This window comes from Aquarana catesbeiana, linkage group LG06, assembly GCF_042186555.1.
Source record: "Aquarana catesbeiana isolate 2022-GZ linkage group LG06, ASM4218655v1, whole genome shotgun sequence".
In the NCBI taxonomy this organism is placed as follows: Eukaryota; Metazoa; Chordata; class Amphibia; order Anura; family Ranidae; genus Aquarana; species Aquarana catesbeiana.
This window is the reverse complement of record NC_133329.1, coordinates 348,646,966-348,669,774: the sequence shown is the minus strand read 5'-3', so window position 1 is coordinate 348,669,774 and position 22,809 is coordinate 348,646,966. Positions and strand designations below refer to the sequence as shown.

General features: G+C 41.7%; 1 protein-coding gene across 4 annotated transcripts in view; it reads left to right on the top strand.

Moving 5' to 3' along the window:
- The window catches only part of LOC141147039 (sodium channel protein type 2 subunit alpha-like), a 265,941-nt gene that overhangs the window by 227,945 nt on the left and 15,187 nt on the right, over window positions 1-22,809 (top strand). For all 4 annotated transcript variants that reach the window (XM_073634017.1, XM_073634014.1, XM_073634015.1 and 1 more), the window contains 3 exons: window positions 2,268-2,321; window positions 4,037-4,174; window positions 17,532-17,636. In XM_073634017.1, the coding sequence (XP_073490118.1) occupies window positions 2,268-2,321; window positions 4,037-4,174; window positions 17,532-17,636 (297 nt within the window). The remainder of the gene's footprint in view (window positions 1-2,267; window positions 2,322-4,036; window positions 4,175-17,531; window positions 17,637-22,809) is intronic.

Sequence of the window (22,809 nt, the reverse complement as noted above, 5' to 3'; positions counted from 1 at the left end):
TTGAATGTATATATGTATGTAGGTAAAGTGCTGTGTAAATTGTCAGTGCTATATAAATAAAATAAACTTTGGCAGATGCCATGAGCATTGTAATCTGTGGGTCCTGTGAACTGAAGAACCTGAATCAGCCTGGTTTAATGTAGCCTAAGCCAGACACACATATTTTAAAGCCCATCTCCAGGGAAAGGAACAATCCTCCCTTGCAGTGAGGCTACCCCCACACTGCAAGGATTAAATGCTTGCTTAGGGCAGGGAGCCACAAAGGTGGTTTTACATACCCAGACCTCCACTCCCCCGGCAGCCCCTCCTCTACTTCTCTATGCTGTGGCAGTGGACTGTCCCTTGACATGCTCAAGTCCAGTGCCGGACTATGGGCTCTGCGCTGAGCTTGATAATGTCGGACAGTATCCATCCAAGAGAGCATAGGGAAGAAGAGTCTGTGGAGACAGTCTTAAGCTGCGTACACACGAGCGGAATGTCCGACAGAAAAAGTACGACTTTTCATTGTCTATTCTGATCGTGTGTATGCCTCATCAGACTTTTTTTTTTCGAAAATTCTGATGGACCTAGAAATGGAACATGTTCTAAATATTTCTGTCGGAACCAATTCCTATCGGGAAAACTGCTCTGTATGCTGTTCCGACGGACCAAAAACGACGCATGCTCTAAAGCAAGTACGAGACGGAAGCTATTGGCTACTGGCTATTGAACTTCCTTTTTCTAGTTCCGTCATACGTGCTGTACGTCACCTCGTTCTGGACGGTCGGACTTTGGTCGGACTTTGGTTTGACCGTGTGTAGGCAAGACCACTTGAATGGAATTCCGTCTGAGTTCCGTTGGAGAAACCTTCGGAGTTTATTCCGACGTTAAAACCGGTCGTGTGTACAGGGCATTACAGCCTGGAGGAGCCTGTGGGAGCAGAGAGTCAGGTAAGTAAAATTGCTTTTTGACATCCCTTAGACCAGTTCAAGCCTTTAACTCCTGCATGAGGGTAGCCCCACTGCAATGGAGAGCGTTGCAGTTCCTTGGAATTCAACTTTAATCTGATTATACAATCTTATTTATATCTACCAAAGATGATGAAGTTGAATCTGCCTAAATAATACATTGATTTTATATTCAGCAAGCTAGCCCCCCACACTACACAACTGGTGTTTAATCTAAAGGCAGTTATAGAAATTAAAACAAATGTGCTAGGTTAAACTAAACCTGTACTGAGAGAATATGGTGACTTTCTTTGCAAATAGCTAGTTTTCTTCTAAAATAGCTAGTTGCTTAGCTCTTGCATAGCTTAAAGGGGAAGTGTAGCCAAAGCTATTTTGGCTATACTTCTCCTATGGATTACAGAAGTGCAGTTTGTTTTGCACTCTTATGACCTGTTTTCAGCCTACAGCGAGCTGAAGACTGCTGCCAGCTGATGTCACAGGGCCGATCCAGGCTCTGAAAAATTCCTAACCATATGATCAGTATCTGCCCAGAAGCCTGGACTAGTAGCAGGCTCAGCCTCCCAGTGAGCTGCTGAAAGCCTGAGCCAGTCCCGCCACCCCTCTACAGCTCAGCACTCCAGTGAGTGGGGGGGGGGGGGGGGGCCAGAGCAGAAAGTGGGTGAATGACTGAATGCTGAGAACTGAGCAATCAGCGGTCCTTGATCACTCAGTTTTCAGTCTTAAAGCAGGTGAGGACAGCTGTAGCATCAGATCGATGCTGCATTCACGTAGGTGAGTATCATTTTTTCTTCTAAATCCCAAACTTATCTTTTAAATACTTCTTGAGTGTCTAACAAGAAAAAACATACAGATCAAGAGCTCTAAATTCACTCTGATTTTCATAAAAACTGTGTGCTTGAACCAGGCTAGTGTTTCAAAAAATTGAAGCCAAAGACAGCCAGGCAACTAGCATTTTAAGCAATAGCATACTACACAGTGACAGATAAAACTTTGCTTGGTTTTTCCCTTTTACATACATACAAGTAAAAGTGATACATCGTCGCATTAAATACATTTTCCAACTTTAATAACAATAGGTTCTAAACAATAGCTTTAACACAAGGGTAGGGATCGTCATTTGAGCCATGTGGCTATAGTTTTTAAATCTCATTGAACACAGCTAAAAACAACTGACATTTTTTGGAAACTAAGGATCCTTATTCTATTGAGTTAGCCTTGCAAATTGCCCCTATTGTCTGTCTGGATTCTGTAATATTTGCTGATTTGAATTGAATTCATAATACCTTTTAACAAGTAACATATGCATCTGTTTTCTTAAAGGCTACATTTAAGGGATGGACACCAATCATGTATGCAGCTGTTGATTCAAGAGGCGTGAGTATCAATTCACAGTTGTTCACCTTTTAATTTTCAAAGAGTATATACAGTAAATTCCAGCGCTTATGTATCAGCGTCCATAAAAAGTTCTTCATAATCAAAACATATATTGCAACAAAAGTACCTTTTGTTGCAATATATTTACTATAGGGATGACACCCTCCACTGGCACATTTTTCTAGTTGATCTCCTCCTTTATCCCTTTCATGACTAAGCCTATTTTTAAAGTCCGTTAAGTAAGTTAAAATCCATATTTTTTGCTAGAAAATTACTTGGAGCCCCCAAATATTATATATATATTTTTAGCAGAGAATCTAGAGAATAAAATGGCGATTGTTGCAATATTTTATGTCACACGGTATTTGTGCAGCGGTGTTTTAAACGCAACTGTTTGGGAAAAGGGACACTTTCATGAATTTAAAAAAAAACAAACAGTAAAGTTACCCCAATTTTTTTGTATAATGTGAAAGATGATGTTACACCGAGTAAATAGATACCAAACATGTCACGCTTTATAATTGCACGCACTCATGGAATGGCAACAAACTACGGTACCTAAAAATATCCATAGGCGCCGCTTTAAATTTTTTTTTTATGGTTACCAAGTTAGAGATACAGAGGAGGTCTAGTTCTAGAATTATTGCTCTCGCTCTGACGATCGTGGCGATACCTCACATGTGTGATTTGAACACCGTTTACAAATGCGGGCGCGACTTCCGTATTCGTTTTCTTTGCTGCGCGAGCTCGCGGGGACGGGACGCTTTAAAAATGTATGCTGCTCACGGCTTCATTCCCGTCCGTCCCAGACGGTCATCGGGCCTCCCGATGGAACGGGAGGCCCGGTAAGAGCAGCGGGAGGGGGGGCGTCCCCTCCCGCTCCTCCGGTATAACAGCCGAGCGGCTTTTAGCCGCATCAGTTGCTATAACTGGATAGCCGATCGCCAGCTCTTAAAAACAGTACCGGGATAATGCCTGCAGCTGCGGGCATCATCCCGGTATAACCCCGGAAAGCTGAGTACGCACATCTGCATACGCTCGGCGGTAAGGTGTTATATATATATACCCAAAAAACACACAGAAAAAATTTAAAGATAGATAGATAGATAGATAGATAGATAGATAGATAGATAGATAGATAGATAGATAGATAGATAGATAGATAGATAGATAGATAGATAGATAGATAGATAGATAGATAGATAGATAGATAGATAGATATGATATATATTTTTATATATAATCAAAACATAAAGTGCTGCATTGTAATACTATATTCATCCTTCCTGGGAAAAATATCCTAACACATAAACGGGTCATATAAGGTTCAATGGACAACTCCAAATGTCTTTAATTCCTCCTTGTGGTGTGTGTTTCTCCACTTTATGCACTTAGCCTCCAAAAGGTGCAACCAGAAAAACAAAACTACAGTAGTATGCCACACAACGAGCTTGTTCTTTTAAATCATATACAAGGGGTCTTCAAAAAGTTTTTGCACTTTTTAAATATAATAGAGTTGAAAACAGTGTGGAAACTTTTTTAAGAACCCTCATATAATTGCTTTGTAGATATCTGTAGAGGTAGCATGGCTACCATCTGAATTCAATTGTGATTAGTTGTAAAACATGCACTCCTGGTGTGATTTGAGAACAGGAACAGGTTGAAAACAGGGAACCACTATTTTATACTAATCTGTTGTTTTTCTTTTTACATAGACAGATCAACAACCCAATTATGAAGACAATCTTTACATGTATATATACTTTGTTATCTTTATTATATTTGGGTCCTTTTTCACCTTGAACCTCTTCATTGGTGTTATCATAGATAACTTCAATCAGCAGAAAAAGAAGATAAGTATCACATGTCAATTTCTATTGTTGACTGGTAGGAAAGATATACTGTCTATACTATATGTGTGCATATACTTTGAGACAAATTTGTAAGGTAAAGCCCAATTTTTTTATGGTTCGACAGGCAGTTTTAAAGAAGCGGCTCAGACTGCTATATTCCTTTTTAATTCGGGGCTGTCTCCCACAGTACTGCCCTCAGTTTTCTGGGTTAAATGATGCCTAGTATCACACAACCCATGATAATGAGGGCATACTGTGAGCATAGGGTGTCAAGGGCTCACCCCTGAGGAACATCACCATGTACCCTTCATTTAGAGCGTACTAATACAGAGAGCAGTGCTAATGTCATCTTATCAGCATTGCTCTCTCTATTGATGAGGATTTCCATGCCCAGAAAAGAGGCAAAAAAGCAAAGGACCCTGCAGCATTACGTGACCTGCCTGAAGACACCTAGAAAATGTAGAGTTGGTCTTTAACCAGTTCCTGGCCAATAGACATATGATGGCCAGGCGGGACATTCGCTGTTCGGGGTGGACCTCGTATGACATAGCCCCAGAAAGGGCCTCATGCGCGCGCCATGGGTCGCGCCATGGCGCGATCCGTCACCTGGTGGACACAGCGAATGACTGATCAGTGTAATGGCCGCTGCCTGTAAAATGTGATTCCTGTGGCCAATCACAGCAGATCACATGACAATTGTACACAATGGATGGCTTTCATTCATGCCCTCCATTGTGTACTAATGTGTTGATCTCTGTGATTGGTCATAGTGATCACATGGTACAGATAGGGTCAATCACAGCCTATCTGTACCATGTAATTAGCTATAGCCAATCACAACTATCCACATTAGTAAACACTGAATTCATCGATTTCATTCAGTAAAAATGGTTGCTTATAAAAGTGAAATTCACTGGTATAAGCAATCATAACCTGTAAAAAGAAAAACAAAACCTGACCAGTTCCTCAGAGTAGTACAGTGTTACTGTGGTAACACTGTATTGCTCTGGTCACAGTATGTTAAAAACAAAATCGTAAAAAAAAAAAAAAAAATAATAATAATAAAAAGGGAAACATTTTTAAGAATTTCAAAAGAAATTATTACATTTTTTTTATTTTTTCCATACCATCACTAGTCAGTGTCCCTGATTACTGCCACACCAGTTATATGATGACACTGTATTGCACTGGTGACAGTATGTAAAAAACAAAAAGAAAAATTTCTTCAAATTTAAATTTCTTAATTCTCCCAAATTGTGACAAAAAATTACAATTTCAAAAAACTCCCCGTGCCTCTTAATAATTACATTGGACTGCCTACTTTCTAAAAAGGGGTAATTTGGGGGATATTTGTACTGTTGTGGTGTTTTGTTTTTTTTCGGGCCTCAAGAAATGAGATGAGCCGGTTTGTTAGCTCTCACTTGGATGCCCTAAGCAGGCTAGACACTGAGCCATGAGGAGGTAGAAAAGAACAGTCAAAAGACCTGCGTAACAAAGTAATGGAACTTTATAAAGATGGAAAATGTATAAAAAGATACCCAAAGCCTTGAATATGCCCATCAGTACTGTTTAATTCCTTATTAAGAAGTGGAAAATGTGGGTCTCTTTTGATACCAAGCAAAGGTCAGGTAGACCAAGTAAGATTGCAGCCACAACTGGCAGAAGAATTGCCCAAGATACAAAAAAAAACCCACAGGTAAGCTCAGGAGAAATACAGGCTGCTCTCCAAAAAGACGGTGTGGTTGTTTTTAAGGAGCACAATTCAACGATACTTGAACAAAAAAAGAGCTGCATGGTTGAGCTGCCAGAAGGAAGCTTTTACTGCGCCAATGCCACAAAAAGCCCAATGAGGCATGTCAAGGTGTTGTTGGGTATATTGTAACCAGGCTTTTTTTGTGGAACTTGTGCAGTAAAGGCTTCTTTCTGGCAACTTGACCATGAAGCTCTTTTTTGTTCAATTATCATCATATTGTGCTCCTTAAAAACAACCACACCATCTTTTTCCAGAGTTGCCTGTATTTCTCCTGAGGTTAACTGTGGGTTTTTCTTTGTATCCCAAACAATTCCTGTGGCAGTTGTGGCTGAAATCTTTCTTGATCTACCTGACCTTGGCTTGGTATAAAGAGATCCCCAAATTTTCCACTTCTTATTAAATGATTGAACAGTACTGACTGGCATATTCAAGGCTTTGGATATATTTTTATATCCTTTTCCATCTTTATAAAGTTTCATTACCTTGTTAAGCAGGTCTTTTGACTGTTCTTTTCTGCTTCCCACAGCTTAGTATCTAGCCTGCTTAGTGCATCCATGTGAGAGCTAACAAACTCATTGACTATTTATACACAGACACTAATTGCGATTTAAAAAGCCACAAATGTGGGAAATTAACCTTTAATAGCCATTTTAACCTGTGTGTGCCACCTTCTGTGTCTGTACCAAGGCCAAACATTCCAGGGTATGTACACTTTTGATCAGGGCCATTTGGGTGATTTCTGTTATCATTATGATTTTAAAAGGAGAAAATAAATGGCTTCATGTGATCACTGTCCTTGAATAAAAGTTTTTTTGGCATGATTAGTCATATTTTCAATATAAATGCCAAAATTTCACAATTTCTGCCAGGGTATGCAAACTTTTGAGCACAACTGTATATACCATAGTTTGTGGACTCTATAACTTTCCTACAGGCTAAAAAATATACACTGATTTGTTTTTTGTTTTTCACCAAAGAAATGGAGCAGAATACAGTTTGGCCTAAATTTATGAAGAAAGATTATTTATTTGCAAAATTTTGTAACAGAAATGAAGAAAACAACATTTTTTTTTCAAGTTTTTCAGTCTTTTTTTGTTTATTTAGCAAGAATAAAAAAAAAAAAACAGTGGTCATTAAATACCACTAAAAGAAAGCTCTATTTGTGTGAAAAAAATGTTAAAAAACACAATTTGGGTACAGTGTTGCATGACCGTGTAATTGTCATTCAAAGTGAGATAGCGCTGAAAGCTGAAAATTGGCCTGAGCAGAAAGAGGGTTAAAGTGCCCAGTATTGAAGTTGCTAAGCCATTATATCCTCCAGTACCATTTGATTGAAGCTGTGCACAGTGAAGACATGTAGTGGGGAGTTTTCACCAGTCATCTGCAGAGTAGTCTGTCATTTTCCTTACAGCTGTGTCTCTTGAGCTTTTGTGCAATGCAACTCTCTGGTTTATTATTCATTACTGTCAGCAAAGATAAGCAAATTATTTAAAAAATCCAGCCATCAGGTGCAGTCTGTACACTGTGCTACAGGAGAGCTGAAGATATAAGCTTTACTTGAGGGAATTATTAGTGTATTAGTGTATTGTAAAACACCAGCTATGCAAGAATTTCATCACATTTTCTACTGAACCTATTTCAAGCAGCCAGATCTCATTGAAGTTCATAAAAATAAAATCTGCAGCTACAAAATGTACTATATAATGTGTCAAGCTGTCACAAATAATCCCTGCATTGTGTCTAATATGTGTCTAATATGTGTATTTCCTATGATCAGCTCCATCTAGTGGCCATAATGCAGTATTTTTCTGATTGCAGTATTTTAGGAAAATACCACATTATGGCATTATGGCCACTAGATGGAGCGTAAGATCATAGAAAATACACATATTAGATACAATAAGAGGGTTATTTATGATGGCTGTGTGAATGCCTGAGACATTTGCACCATAAATGTTTTATAAATAGACTCCTTGGTGTTTACTCCCAGCTACATTGGGTTTATGTTATTTTTAGCTGCAGATATTTTTCTTCAAAAAAACCCATAACTAGAAAAAACTCATGAGCTAATGCCCTGTACACACAACCGTTTTTTTCCATCGAAATAAACTCTGAAGGTTTTTCCGACGGAGTTCCAACGGAATTCCGCTCAAGCTGTCTTGCCTACACATGGTCACATCAAATTCCGACCGTCCAGAACGCGGTGATGTACAACACGTATGACGGGACCAGAAAACGGAAGTTCAACAGCCAGTAGCCAACAGCTTCCGTCTCGTACTTGCTTCAAAGCATGCGCCGTTTTTTGTATGTCGGAACAGCATACAGACGATCGGTTTTCCCAATAGGAATTGGTTCCGTTGGAAATATTTAGAACATGTTCTATTTCTAGGTCCATCAGAATTTTTGACGTAAAAAGTCCGATGAGGCATACACACGATCAGAATATACGATGAAAAGCTCCCGTTGGACTTTTTCTGTCGGACATTCCGCTCATGTGTATAAGGCCTCCAAAATGTGTAAAATGAGCTGCTAGCACAATACCCTGGCAGAGTATAACAGTATAAAAAACAAAAATATGTGCAGCACTAAAATTAAAAATTATGTTGCAAAAATGGTTCTAGACAAACGACACGTGATACTAGTGCTAATATGTGCAAATAAATATGCCCATAGTGATCATATGAACCTGTATATATATATATATACAATCAATAAAGTGACTGTGTATAAATATAGCAATTCATAAGTGAACAAATATACCAATATGGATGTGGGAAAAAAATGATACAACATGTATATACAGTATCTCACAGAAGTGAGTACACCTCTCACATTTTTGTAAATATTTTATTCTATCTTTTCATGTGACAACACTGAAGAAATTACACTTTGCTACAATGTAAAGTAGTGAGTGTACAGCTTGTATAACAGTGTAAATCTGCTGTCCCCTCAAAATAACTTAAAGGGGTTGTAAAGTTATTTATTTTTTTTTTTTAAAATAACAAACATGTTATACTTACCTTCACTGTGCAGCTCGTTCTGCACAGAGTGGCCCCGAACCTGGTCTTCTGGGGTCCCTCGGCGGCTGTTTCAGCTCCTCCCCGCAAGCATTTACCACCTTCATGCGAGCTCCCTCGCACGGTGGTGAGTGCTTGCGGGCGCGCTCCCGTGATACAGCCGGCTCGCTGTATCACTCGGCCCCGCCCCCCGGCGCGCCGCGTCATCGGATGTGATTGACAGCAGCGCGAGCCAATGGCTGCCAATGGCTGCGCTGCTTTCAATCCATCCACTGCAGCCAATCAGCGACCAGGCTGAGCTGCAATGAAGATGACGAGCACGAGCAGCGAAGATTCGAGGCGTCAGGTAAGTAAAACGTGGGGGCTGGGGGCGGCGGTACTGTCAAAAGTTTTTTCACCTTAATGCATAGAATGCATTAAGGTGAAAACATTTTTACCTTTACAACCCCTTTAACACACAGCCATTAATGTCTAAACCACTGGCAACAAAAGTGAGTACACCCGAAGTGAAAATGTCCAAATTGGGCCCAAAGTGTCAATATTTTGTGTGGCCACCATTATTTTCCAGCACTGCCTTAACCCTCTTGGACATGGACTTCACCAGAGCTTCACAGGTTGCCACTGGAGTCCTCTTCCACTCCTCCATGATGACATCACGGAGATGGTGGATGTTAGAGACCTTGAGCTTCTCCACCTTCCATTTGAGGATGCCCCACAGATGCTCAATAGGGTTTAAGTCTGGAGACCTGCTTGGCCAGTCCATCACCTTTATCCTCAGCTTCTTTAGCAAGGCAGTGGTCGTCTTGGAGGTGTGTTTGGGGTCATTATCATGTTTGAATACTGCCCTGTGGTCCTGTCTCCGAAGAGAGGGATCATGCTCTGCTTCAGTATGTCACAGTACATGTTGGCATTCATGGTTCCCTCAACGAAATGTAGCTATCCAGTGTTGGCAGTACGCATGCAGCCCCAGACCATGACACTCCCACCACCATGCTTGACTGTAGGCAAGACATACTTGTCTTTGTACTCCTCACTTTGTTGCCACCACACACGCTTGACACCATCTGAACCAAATCATTTTATCTTGGTCTCATCAGACCACAGGACATGGTTCCAGTAATCCAGGTCCTTAGTCTGCTTGTCTTCAGTAAACCGTTTGCAGGCTTTCTTGTGCATCATCTTTAGAAGAGGCTTCCTTCTGGGACGACAGCCATGCAGACCAATCTGATGCAGTGTGTGGCGTATGGTCTGAACACTGACAGGCTGACCCCCCACCCCTTCAACCGTGCTGCAGCTCAGTTTCAGGGTCTTGGAAATCTTCTTATAGCCTAGGCCATCTATATGTAGTGCAACAATTCTTTTTTTCAGATCCTCAGAGAGTTCTTTGCCATGAGGTGCCATGTTGAACTTCCAGTGACCAGTATGAGAAAGTGAGAGCAATAACACCAAATTTAACACACCTGCTGTCCATTCACACCTGAGACCTTGTTTCACTAACAAGTCACATGACACCGGGGAGGGAAAATGGCTAATTGGGCCCAATTTGGACATTTTCACTTAGGGGCGAACTCACTTTTGTTGCCAGCAGTTTAGACATTAATGGCTGTGTGTTGAGTTATTTTGAGGGGACAGCAAATTTACACTGTTATACAAGCTGTACACTCACTACTTTACATTGTAGCAAAGTGTAATTTATTCAGTGTTGTCACATGAAAAGATAGAATAAAATATTTACATCGCTCAGGTGCTAACAGAAATTCATATACAGTATCTCACAAAAGTGAGTACACCCCTCAGATTTTTGTAAATATTGTATTATATCTTTTCATTAATGACAAGCCCAAAGTTCGAGTCGAACATAAGTGGGTGTTATGCGGTGTTTGCAGCAAATTCGAAAGCCACGGAACATCGTTAAAGTCTATGAGTATACTGTATATGGAGGTTTTCTATTTATTAAGTCTATTTATTATTTGAATTAGATCCGGGGTGCTCAACTGTTTGAAGAGCGAGGGTCACTTAAGTGATTTGGTAACTGGTTGTGGGCCACAATGAAGTGAAATGGTTCAGAATTTTACATTTTTATTTTGAATAGCATAATGAAGGTCACAAACAACTGTTCTGCCGAGAAAGTTCCTCTCGGCGGATAAGGACCCCCCTCTACTGCGCAGGCGCAGCGCTTGCGCAGTAGGAGGCGGCGGAAATAGCCGAAGCCAAATAGAATAGAAATCAGCTGTCCACGGCCTCGCTGCGCTCGGCACTTTTTTATTCTCCCTCTAGGTCCACTTGGATGGTGGGGCTTGAACCCGGACCCAGGGCGCAGGCGCCGTGTACAGCTGATTGAAGTTTTTCAGCTTCGGCTATTTTCGGCGGCTTCAAGTCATTCATACTGCGCAAGCGCAGTGCCTGCGCAGTACAGGGGGGTCCTTATCCGCCAGGGGAACTTTCTCGGCAAGACACAACAATCAGAATCATCATTTTCCATGGGATCAATCCCAGTTAAATGTTTACCTGCTGTTTAAACACTTGCCAACTCAGCATGTGCAGACACAATCACACACATGCATGTCATTCTACTTGATCCGGGTTGTGACTGCTGTGTCCAGTGATTATTTACTGGTAATCAGTAACTTATGATTGGTCATAGCGATCACATGATAACAATGTAAATAACCTGGCATGAACAACTTTCCATTCATGAACAGCTGGCTTACTGTTGTGACCTGTGATTGGCCCATAACAATCACATAGTACCTGGCTACTTGTACCATGTGATTAGCTGTAGTCAATCACAGATCACAATCAAAAGCAAGCTGTTAACTGGTTAACACACTCATGACAGCTAAAACGATTGCTTTAGTACAGTGACCTTCACTGTATAAGCAATAACAATGTAAAAAACAAAATCCATGATCACCTCCTCAGAGTAGTACAATGTCAAAAAAATAGTAAAACAAGAATTTTTATTTTTTTTATAAAAGTAAAAAAAAAAATGTAAAAATTGAGAAATCTTTTTTTTTACATACTGTCAGCCATGTCAGATATATGATGATGCTGTACTGCACTGGTGACAGTATGTAAAAACAAAATTATTTATTTTCTTAATTTTCCAAAAAATTGTGACAAAAAAAATACAACTTCACAAAACTCGCCATGCCTCTTAATAAATACCCCAGAGTGTCTACTTTCCAAAAAGGGGTCATTTGGGGGGCATTTGTACTGTCCTGGCAATTTAGGGCCTCAGGAAATGAGAAAGGCCATCAGCACATCAGGTTTGATAAATTTTCAAATTTATATACCATAGTTTGTCAACGCTATAACTTTTACACAAACCAATTAATATACACTTATTTGGATTTTTTCCCAAATACATGTAGCAGAATACAATTTGTCCTAAATTTTAGAAGAAATTTGTTTTTTTTTTTTATACGATATGTTTTGTAACGGAAAGTTGAAAATATTAGGGTTTTTTTTCAAAATGTTCTGTATTTTTTAATTATATAATAAAAAATAAAAACCCAGTGGTGACCACACTGCACTAAAAGAAAGCTCTATTTGTGTGAAAAAATGATGTAAATGATATATATTTAATTTGGGTACAGTGTTGCATGAGTGTACAATTTTCAGTTAAGTACAGTGCTGAATAGAAAAAAAATACCCTGGTCATGAAGGGGGTAAAACCTTCCAGAGTTCAAGTGGTTAATCATATTTTTTTTATTAAATAGATTACCATTAATACCACTCTTGAGCTCAGGTGTGACCAGACAAAAAAGCTCCAAACCAGTGTTGCAGCCTTCACTATTCGCCTTTGCAACCATCCTTTGAATTGCCAAAACAAGGACTGTGGACAATCTAAACCAAAAACAGAGCAAGGAAGATTTGCCCCCTTCATGACCGGGCCATTTTTTGCTATAGTGCACTGCGCTACTTTAACTGACAATTGCGCGGTCATGCAACACTGTACATAAATTACATTTATGTGCTTTTTTTCCCCACAAATAAAGCTTTCTTTTGGTGGTATTTGATCACCTCTGTATTTTTTTATTATTTTTTTATTATTTGTGCTATAAATAAAAAAAGACCACATTTTTCTTTCTGCTATAAAACATATGCAATACAAACTATAAAAAATCAAATGTTTTCATAAATTTAGGCAAATAAGTATTCTGCTACATATTTCTGGTAATAAAAAAAATCCCAATAAGTGTATATTGATTGGTTTGAGCAAAAGTTATAACATCTGCAAACTATGGTGTATATATACTGGCATTTTATTTTATATTAGTAATGGCGGTGATCAGCCACTTATGGTGGGACTGTGATAGTATGGTGGGCAATCTGACACTGACACTTTGTGGGAACCAGTGACACTAATACAGTGATTCGTATTAAAGATATGCACTGTCACTGTACTGATGACACTGGCTGGGAAGGGGTTAAACATCTAGGGCAATCAAAGGGTTAAATGTGTGACTAACCAGTGTTTACTTTGTGTACTGGGAATTGCTTTTACTTTGGGATGTGCTGTTTTTTTATTCAAAACAAAAAACACCACTTCCCAGCTGACAGGACAGAGCTCTGTGTTGTTTACATAGACAGAGCTCTGTCTTGTCCATCTCCTTGCCGATCAGCGGGAACCAGCAGTCGATCATTGGCCCGGCACATGCCGATTGGCTTGTGCTGGGACTAATTCTGCGTAGCCGGCCCACACGGTAGCAATAATGCTACAGTGCGTGGTCGGGAAATGGTTATGCAAAGATAAAACGATGCCACTAGATGTAATCCACTTGGCTAAAGGCTCCTCTTCCCGTGTCTGTGTGCTATGAAATGTGATTGCAGCTGTATTAGTGCAATTGTGACAGAGAAATTGAGTACTGTCCATGATACTTTTTAATTTGCACTAACATACAATTTTTCATGGAAGAGCTTTCGGGGTGTGTCCCCTTCTTCAAGGTCCAAGCAGTACTGATTCACAAATTTTTTAGCAGAATGTTTTTATGTTTTTTTTTTAACAATCTCTGAGGGAAAGGAGAAAAAAAAAAAGAAAAACAAACACATACAAATCAATGGTAATAAAGATAGCAGCAGAGTTAGTGAGATAAGACAGAGGGAGAGCTATAGAATGGCCATTAATGGCCTGAATTTAGATATTGGTTTCCTTACCCATTATAATAAAGTTTTACGACCCCTTCTGTGACTAGCATTCCCCCCCCCCCCCTCCAGTCTATAGCTCTCCCTCTGTATTATCTCACTAACTCTGCTGCTATCTTTATTACCAATGATTTGTATGTGTTTGTTTTTCTTTTTTTTTCTCCTTTCCCTCAGAGATTGTTTTTTCTTTTTTTCCTTTTTATTTAACATTATGCTAAAAAATGTATGAATCAACACTGCTTGGACCTTAAAGAAGGGGACATACCCCGAAAGCTTGTCCTGAAAAATTGTATGTTAGTGCAAATAGAAAAAGTATCACAGACAATACTCAATTTTTTCTGTGTTATGAAAGTAAGAGAAGAGCAGGGAGCCAGCTGCAATAGTGGCTTGTGTATGACAGCCGTCGAGATTATGGCGGCCTGGTAATCATTTGGTAGAGCAGCATTCACCCAAAAGAGACTGTGTGGGTTGCCATGGGTTTGAGGTCGCGGGCCACATCAGATGTCTAAGACAAAAATGGGAAAGAACTCATGGGAGTTTTTAGGGGGGAGGGGAACAGGGCAAACAGCGGTCTCAACCTATGTTATTAGACTATGCTTTATTGGTATCAAAAATAGAGACAAAAACAGAAAGAGGACTACACATATAAAATAATAAAATAGGACAACATTGCCACTTAAAACACACACACACCCGGGTCCATCAGCACACAGCATGTATGAATCAACCGGTGTTATGACAGTATTATAAAGTGATCACGTTTTCTTGGGATCTGGTGAGAGTGAGTAACAGGGAACTTCAGTGGTGTCAGCCCAGATATGGCTATACACAGACACTGTAGACTTCTGTTCACACAATTTACCTAGGATCTAGAAAGAATGATGGCAATACATGGCATGTATACAGGATATTCCTTCACTGGGGGTTTGCGGGCCGATAGTCTAAGGATACTGTTCCTTCATGGGTAATGGTGGTATTGCATGGCAAGTAGATTGTGGGAACAAGCAAGTGAGCGGTGTATGCCACTGTGCTGTCCCCTGCCCCCCCCCAGCCCCCCCCCCCCGCTAGTTCTACATGAGTTTGGGTCGCTTGGAGCCCTTGACAGAATATGTCTCAGTTGTGGAGGTAGGAGCGGTGCTACTCACAGTTAGGCAGGTAGAGGGTTTCCACTCCCCACGAATGGCGGAGCTAGTTCAGCGAGAAACTCTGGATGTAAACCAATGAGGTCCTGAACTCACCTCCTGGCTGACTGAGGGTATATCTGCGAGAACCTAGAGACCGTCTGTCCTATGTGCTGAGTTTTTCCTGCTTCAGGTGTTCCTCTTGGCTTAGTGTTCTTGTGAGACGCTGAGCTGAAGGTGGCGGAAATTGAGAGCCTCAAGCGATTTGGTGTGAGCCTCGGTTCATACAGGATGAATTTCTCCTGCTCTGTTGAGCAGTGTGTGGAAGGTGGCAAAGGCTCGAACAGACACCGAGGAATGGGGGGATGGGTGACCAATGGAGGTCACGGCAGTGATGAACCCCACTGCAGGTCCCTCAGACTCCTTCACTGGGTGAGATAGCTGATGCGGCCATGGCTAGCCAATGGGAGGATCCGTGGTGAGTGAACATCGGGTGCAGATGGAAGCAGGTGCATGCTGTGTCAAGCGCACTGATGCGTTTTGTCCACTAGGTGGCGTGGACGTCTTCAGGGTAACATGCCCACCTATAGTCTTTTATAATCTTTAAGAGATTCCCAAATATAACAGCTTCAACTCTTCTCGGAAGGCTGTCCACGAGGTTTAGGAGTGTGTCTATGGGAATGTTTGCCCATTCTTCCAGAAGCGCATTTGTGAGGTCAGGCACTGATATTGGACAAAAAGGCCTGGCTTGCAGTCTCCCTTCTAATTCATCCCAAAGGTGTTCTATCAGGTTGAGGTCAGGACTCTCTGCGGGCCAGTCAAGTTCCTCCACCCCAAACTCGCTTATCCATGTTTTTATGGACCTTGCTTTGTGCACTGGTGCGCAGTTATGTTGGAACAGGAAGGGGCCATTCGAAAAACTGTTCAGACAAAGTTGGGAGCAGGAAATTGTCCAAAATGTCTTGGCATGCTGACCCCTTAAAAGTTCCCTTCATGGGAACTCAGGGGCTAAGTCCAACCCCTGAAAAACAACCCCACATCATAATCCCCCCTCCACCAAATGATTTGGAATAGTGCCCAAAGTAAGGTCCATAAAGACATGGACGAGTGAGTTTGGGGCGGAGGAACGTGACTGGCCTGTCGTGATCTCCTGACACCTTTGGGATGGATTAGAGTGCAAGCCAGGCCTTCTTGTCCACATCAGGGGCTGGACTCACAAATGCGCTTCTGGAAGAATGGTCAAACATTCCCATAGACACACTCCTATACCTTGTGGACAGCCTTCCCAGAAGAGTTGAAGCTTTTATAGCTGCAAAGGGTGGGCCAACTCAATATTGAACCCTACTGACTAAGACTGGGGTGCCATTAACGTTCATGTGCATGTAAAGGCACAATGTTTTTAACTGCTTGCCGACCAGCCGCCGTCATTATACTGCGGCAGGTTGGCACGGCTGTGCGAATCGCCGTAGGTGCACGTCGGCCGCTTTAAGAACGATGGAGGGTGCGACCGCTCCACAGACAGCCAGAAACAAACAGATCCCTGTTCTGACAGGGGAGTAGACAGAGATCTGCTATTCCTAGTGATCAGGAACAGCTTTCTCCTCCTCCAGTCAGTACACTCCCCCCCACAGTTAGGAACACCTCCCTAGGGAACACTTAACCCCTTGATCGCCCCATAGTGTTAACCCCTTCCCTGCCAGTGACATTTATACAGTAGTCAGTGGCTATTTTTAGCTCTGATCGCTGTATAAATGTCACTGGTCCCAAAAAAGTGTCAAAGGTGTCCGATCTGTCTGCCGCAATGTCACAGGCCCGCTAAAAATTGCAGATTACAGCCATTACTAGTAAAAAATAAATAAATAATAAAAATACCATAAATCTATCCCCTATTTTGTAGACACCATAACTTTTTAACCAATCAATAATTTTTTTTTTTTACCAAAAATATGTAGAATACAAATTGACCTAAACTGATGAAGACATTTTTTGGGGGGATCTTTATTATAGCAAAAAGTAAAAAAATATATATTTTTTTCAAAATTGTCGCTCTTTTTTTTTTTAGCGCAAAAAATAAAAACCACAGAGGTGATAAAAAATTCCACCAAAAGATAGCTCTATTTGTGGGGAAAAAAAGGAGATAAATTTTGTTTTGGTACAACGTCGCACAGCCACGCAATTGTCAGTTAAAGCGTCGCAGTGCCGTATCGCACAAAATGACCTGGTCATTAGGGGGGCAAATCCTTCCGGTCCTTAAGTAGTTAAACTATTTTGTCTGTGCGCTTTTCTGCATTATGATTTATTTCTGTTCCATATTGCACTTAGGAGGACAAGATATCTTTATGACAGAGGAACAGAAAAAGTATTACAATGCAATGAAGAAACTTGGGTCCAAAAAGCCTCAAAAACCAATCCCGCGACCTAAGGTAGGCTTAATAACTTCATCAGTGTTACAATCCCCAAATCTCTCAACGATGCTCAGCCTTGATACAGGTTTAATATCCTGCTAAGTTTCTGTTCTGGTTTTGAATCTGTAAGAGCCGTGAGCTTTCAAGGGAAATACAGTGTACTTATGAGGACGATTAATTTTGATTTTCTTTCTGCAAACGGAGCAGTAACATTTGTGTCTGGAGGGACAACAGAGATGCCTCATTTCATATAATGATATTAGTATTTTGGCTTTTCATCAATCAGATATGGGTTTATGAAAAGATATACACTAATATGGCACCTGTACACTATATTGTCAAAAGTATTGGGACGCCTGCCTTTACATGCACATGAACTTTAATGGCATCCCAGTCTAAGGCATCAGCATACCAAGACATTTTGGACAATTTCATGCTCCCAACTTTGTGGGAACAGTTTGGGGATGGCCCCTTCCTGTTCCAACATGACTGCGCACCAGTGCAAAAAAAGTCTATAAAGACATGGATGAGCGAGTTTGGGGTGGAGTAACTTGACTGGCCTGCACAGAGTCCTGACCAGAACCTGATAGAACACCTTTGGGATGAATTAGTGCGGAGACTGCAAGCCAGGCCTTCTCATCCATATCAATGCCTGACCTCACAAATACGCTACGGGAAGAATGGTCAAACATTCCCACAGACACACTCCTAAACCTTATGGGCAGTCTTCCCAGAAGAGTTAAAGCTGTTATAGCTGCAAAGGGTGGGTCAACTCAATATTGAACTCATTTTGATCAAATTTGATTGAAATTGAGTCTAACATTAGCGCATGAGGCTCAAGTGTGCACAGTTCTCCAAACCTTCAGTTTGATAGACATCTGGAGGAAACTCCATCCTAATGACCGTGACTTTATGTACTATTCCAACCCACATGACAGCTTTTGTAGGATTGATCATGTTTTTATGGAAATACATAATCTTCCACTGGTTCGCAAGATCTCTATCCCTTCCTCACCATGGTCTGACCAGGACCCCTTGGTCTCTCTTCTTTCCCTTTCGGGCCTCACCAAACGCCCCTTCCATTGGTGGATTAATGAATCACTTTTGACTACTCAAGCCACCTGTCAGCATATCCAGTCTTCTATACAAACATACTTTGCCGACAACGTAGGCTCGGTTACTTCAGCTGTGTTCCTATGGGAGGCCCATAAGGCTACAGTTTGCGGCCACATTATGCAGCTCGCTTCCTCACGTAAATGGGACAGGGAATGTCGTATCACTGAACTTCATTCTCTCTTGGCGGCATTGGATGTACTTTTGGAAGGCACACCCCACCGCAGCACATAAGAGGGCTTGCGATACCCTGGTGACTAAGTTTGATCTCCTTTGTGCCTCTCGAGCTGAAAAGGCTTTGCGGTGGACCAAACACAAGTACTATACATGCGCTGATAAACCTGGTCCCATGTTGGCCAAAAAACTGAACTCTGTGGAAAAACCGCATAGACCAGTTCGGCTTCGGGCGCAGACGGGGGGGGTCTTACCTCCATTTCTCTACAGATCTTATCTGTCTTCTCTGAGTTTCTTTCCACACTCTATGCTAAGCCAGGACCATTTCCCCTACATCAAGCCAAGCAGTTCTTTCATGAACTGAACCTTTCTAAGCTTCCAGAAGGGTCTTATGATGCCATTAACGCTAATATCTCAGAGGAGTTCTCCGAGCAATTAAATCCTTAAAACCCTCTAAAGTTCCAGGCTCAGACGGGTTTTCAGGCCTGTATTACAAGACGCTCTCTACGCTGTTGACTCCCTACCTAGCCAACTACTTTAATGCTCTGTAACATGGATCGATGCCCTCACCTGATGCCCTTAGGGCCCATGTTTCGATGATCACCAAGTTGTCACAGGATGCGAGTGAACCTCAGGCCTTCCAGCCTATCTCCCTTCTGAACAAGGATCTGAATATCTTAGGAAAGATTTTGAGCATGTGCATCAATGAATACATGTGCCAACTGAGACACAGGGATCAGGTGGGTTTTGTCCCAGGAAGGCAGGCCAGTGACAATGTCCGTAAAGTTGTCCACCTCATCGATCTTCTACATCATCAGAAAATACCTGGCTTCCTTCTTTCCTTGGACATCTACAAGGCTTTTGACACCTTGTCCCGGGAATACCTACAATTTGTACTCTCCAGTTGGGGCTTTGATGAAGCCATGCTGACCTGGATCAAAGCCTTATATTCTACTCCTACAGCTTCGGTCAAATATGCCGGGTAGTTTTCTGTGCCTTTCTCTGTACAGGGTATGAGACAAGGCTGTCCTTTATCCCCAGCCTTATTTCTCTTGGCACTAGAACCCCTGGCGCTTGCACTTTGGGCAGACCCAAATGTGACCGGAGTTCCTTATGCAGGCCATAACTTTAAATTGAGACTCTTCGTGGACTATGCCCTCCTGACCTTGACCAACCCCCTAACGCCTCTTCCCAATCTGCTACGCCTTCTGGCGCGCTTCTCCACTATATCGGGCCTTCGTATCATTCTGGAAAAATCTGTAGCTTTAAACGTCTCTCTGGATCCCGACCTGGTCGTGTGCTTGCAACCCCACTTTTCTTTTAGCTGGGTGTCCTCGCCTAATAACTATCTTGGAGTCCAATTGACCCCTACTTATTCCTCTCTGTTTGCTGCCAATTATTATCCCTTACTTCGATCACTGACCGCTCTCATGCAGTCTTGGCAGTTCCCACACCTGCCTTGGGTAGGTCGTATTAATTTGGTAAAATTGACGATCTTACCTAAGCTTCTATACTATTTCCATACCCTACCTAAGCGAGTTCCCCCACCTGCTCCAGAACAGAATCTACGCTTTATCTGGGCTAATAAATGCCCTAGAATTTCTAGGGCCACTTTCTTTATACATAGATTACAGGGGGGCCTGGGGGTTCCTGATATCTCCAAATCTCCCAACTGACTCTGCTCCATGCCTCCTCCAATGTTCCATTGTGGGTGTTCTTGGAGCTTCCTAATTGTGCCCCACTTTCTATACAGGCTTTTGTATGGCTTCCGCAGGAAATATGTCCTGGGGCCTTGAGCCCATTAATGCAGCATAGTCTGAAGCTATGGGACTCAGTGAGCTACTCAAGCTCCCGTATGTCCCCCTTTCTGCCCTTGTTACCCATTACCAACAACCCTCTATTTCCTCCTGGGCAGGAACAGCCCCAGGCGTTCGCTTTGTGGATCTGGCATGGTTTTACCCATGTACGCTATTTTTTGACTACCCAGTCCCCTCCGACCTGGAGTGCTTTTCGTGAATCCTACGATGTTCCCCAGGGAATGTTTTTTTCCATTCTTTTCAGCTTCAACATTGGAAAGCTTCTCTCCGACATGCTTTCTCTTATCCGTTTCAGGAAACCACCTTTGAGCATATCTGCTAGCACTCTCCAGGTTCTTTGGGTCTTATCTCTACTCTTTATGTGTCTTTGAATGGTCGATCATCTTTAACCTCACTTTCCTATGTGGCTCAGTGGGAGCGAGATCTGGATACAGAGATCGACTCGGTGGATTGGAGCAAGGCCTGGTCTTCGATTGCTAATTTGTTTAATACTGCCACTTTAGAGGCAGCGTATAAAGTGTTATTGCGGTGGTATTTGGTTCCAGCCCCTATTGCCCATGCTAATCCGACTTATAGTGATCGCTACTTCCGGGAGTGTGGCCATCCTGGGGATGCTCTACATATCTGGTGGGCCTGCCCTCGACTGGTGGGCTTTTGATCCCAAGTGTCTGCTGTATTGCTTGTTCCATTTAAATACTCGGAAGGAGGCTAAATTTGCTTTGTTGCAATGCCCCATATAGGGCCTATTCACTCATCGTCAAAAATTGGCATCTTACTTGTTCATAGTAGCCAAAAGGATGATTGCCCAGGCCTGGAAAAAACCCAGGGAGTGAGGGATCGTTTTATGGTCATGATGCTAAATGAACAAATGTCTAGTATTCTCCACGATACACACGCCAAGTTTCTCAAGGTCAGGGAACCATGGTTGGCGTATGCCTTCCCTGATCTCCCCCTGACAAGCTTGGGTCGGCTCTAACTGATGTCTCAGGCGACCCCGGGTCTCTACCCTTCTCATTTCTTTTCTACTTTCTTTTCTACTTTACTTTCTTCTTTACTCTTCCCTCTCTCCCCTGTCGTGCTCTCTGCTCTGGTTTTCTCCTTTTGATGGATTTTCCAGCCTACTTTAGCTGCCTATCAATATCAGGACTGCCCAGGAGCTGTTGACATAAAGGTCCTGACCACCTTGTCAATAATGTGGTTTTCCCCCAAAATGCATATATGTTTTGTTTAAGTTGGATATACCTGTTTGAGAAGGAGGTCCTTCCTCCTTTGCTTATGCTGTACATTTATGTTCTCTATTTTGCCAGTCACAGCCTCTGCGTGGGCAGACAAGGTGCGTTTGTGTTGGTATACATTTTTGATATACCTACAATGAAAAATTATTGAAACAGAAATTTAGTCTAATATGATCAGAAAGAGAGTTATGGCTATTCAATTGCTTGCAAATTCAATCATTTTAAACGAATTGCATGTCAAGCAGATAAAAAAAATATATCAAAGCAAGCGTGGCTGCCATAGCTCTGCTCTTTCCTCTTACCAGCATGCTCCTTGCACTGCAGCACAACTGATTGGTTCCTTCTGCTACTTCTGCCTCCCTTAGTCTGAACTTTGTTATACAGGGACTGCAAGAGGAATTTACCAAAGTTAGATACTTAAATTTCTTTGTTTAAAAAAAACATTTAAGGATGTATTAATGATTACAGAGCTGAATTATATGTTTTTTATATCTGCTTAGAGTTCAGCTTTAAAGACCTAACCCAGAAAACTAAATCTTGATAGCTACTTGGGTCATATTCGTAACTTATGAGGCTTTACTTACTTTTTCTGAAAAGTCATCTTGAGTGTCAGGGTCAGAGATTACTGAAATCTGACAGCTACAGTATCTGCTTAGAATTGTCCAGTAGTGCACCAGTTCATCCCACTGGTTACAATCACCATGTTTCCTATAAACTCTGTATTTTTAAGTTCTGGGAACCCCAGTTGGTAAGATATGGGAAATAGCAGCCTCTGTAAATCTTTGGTTGGGATTCACATTTTATTGTGGGCTGAATCAACAGTTTATTGGTAGAATTCCATTGTTGCATTGT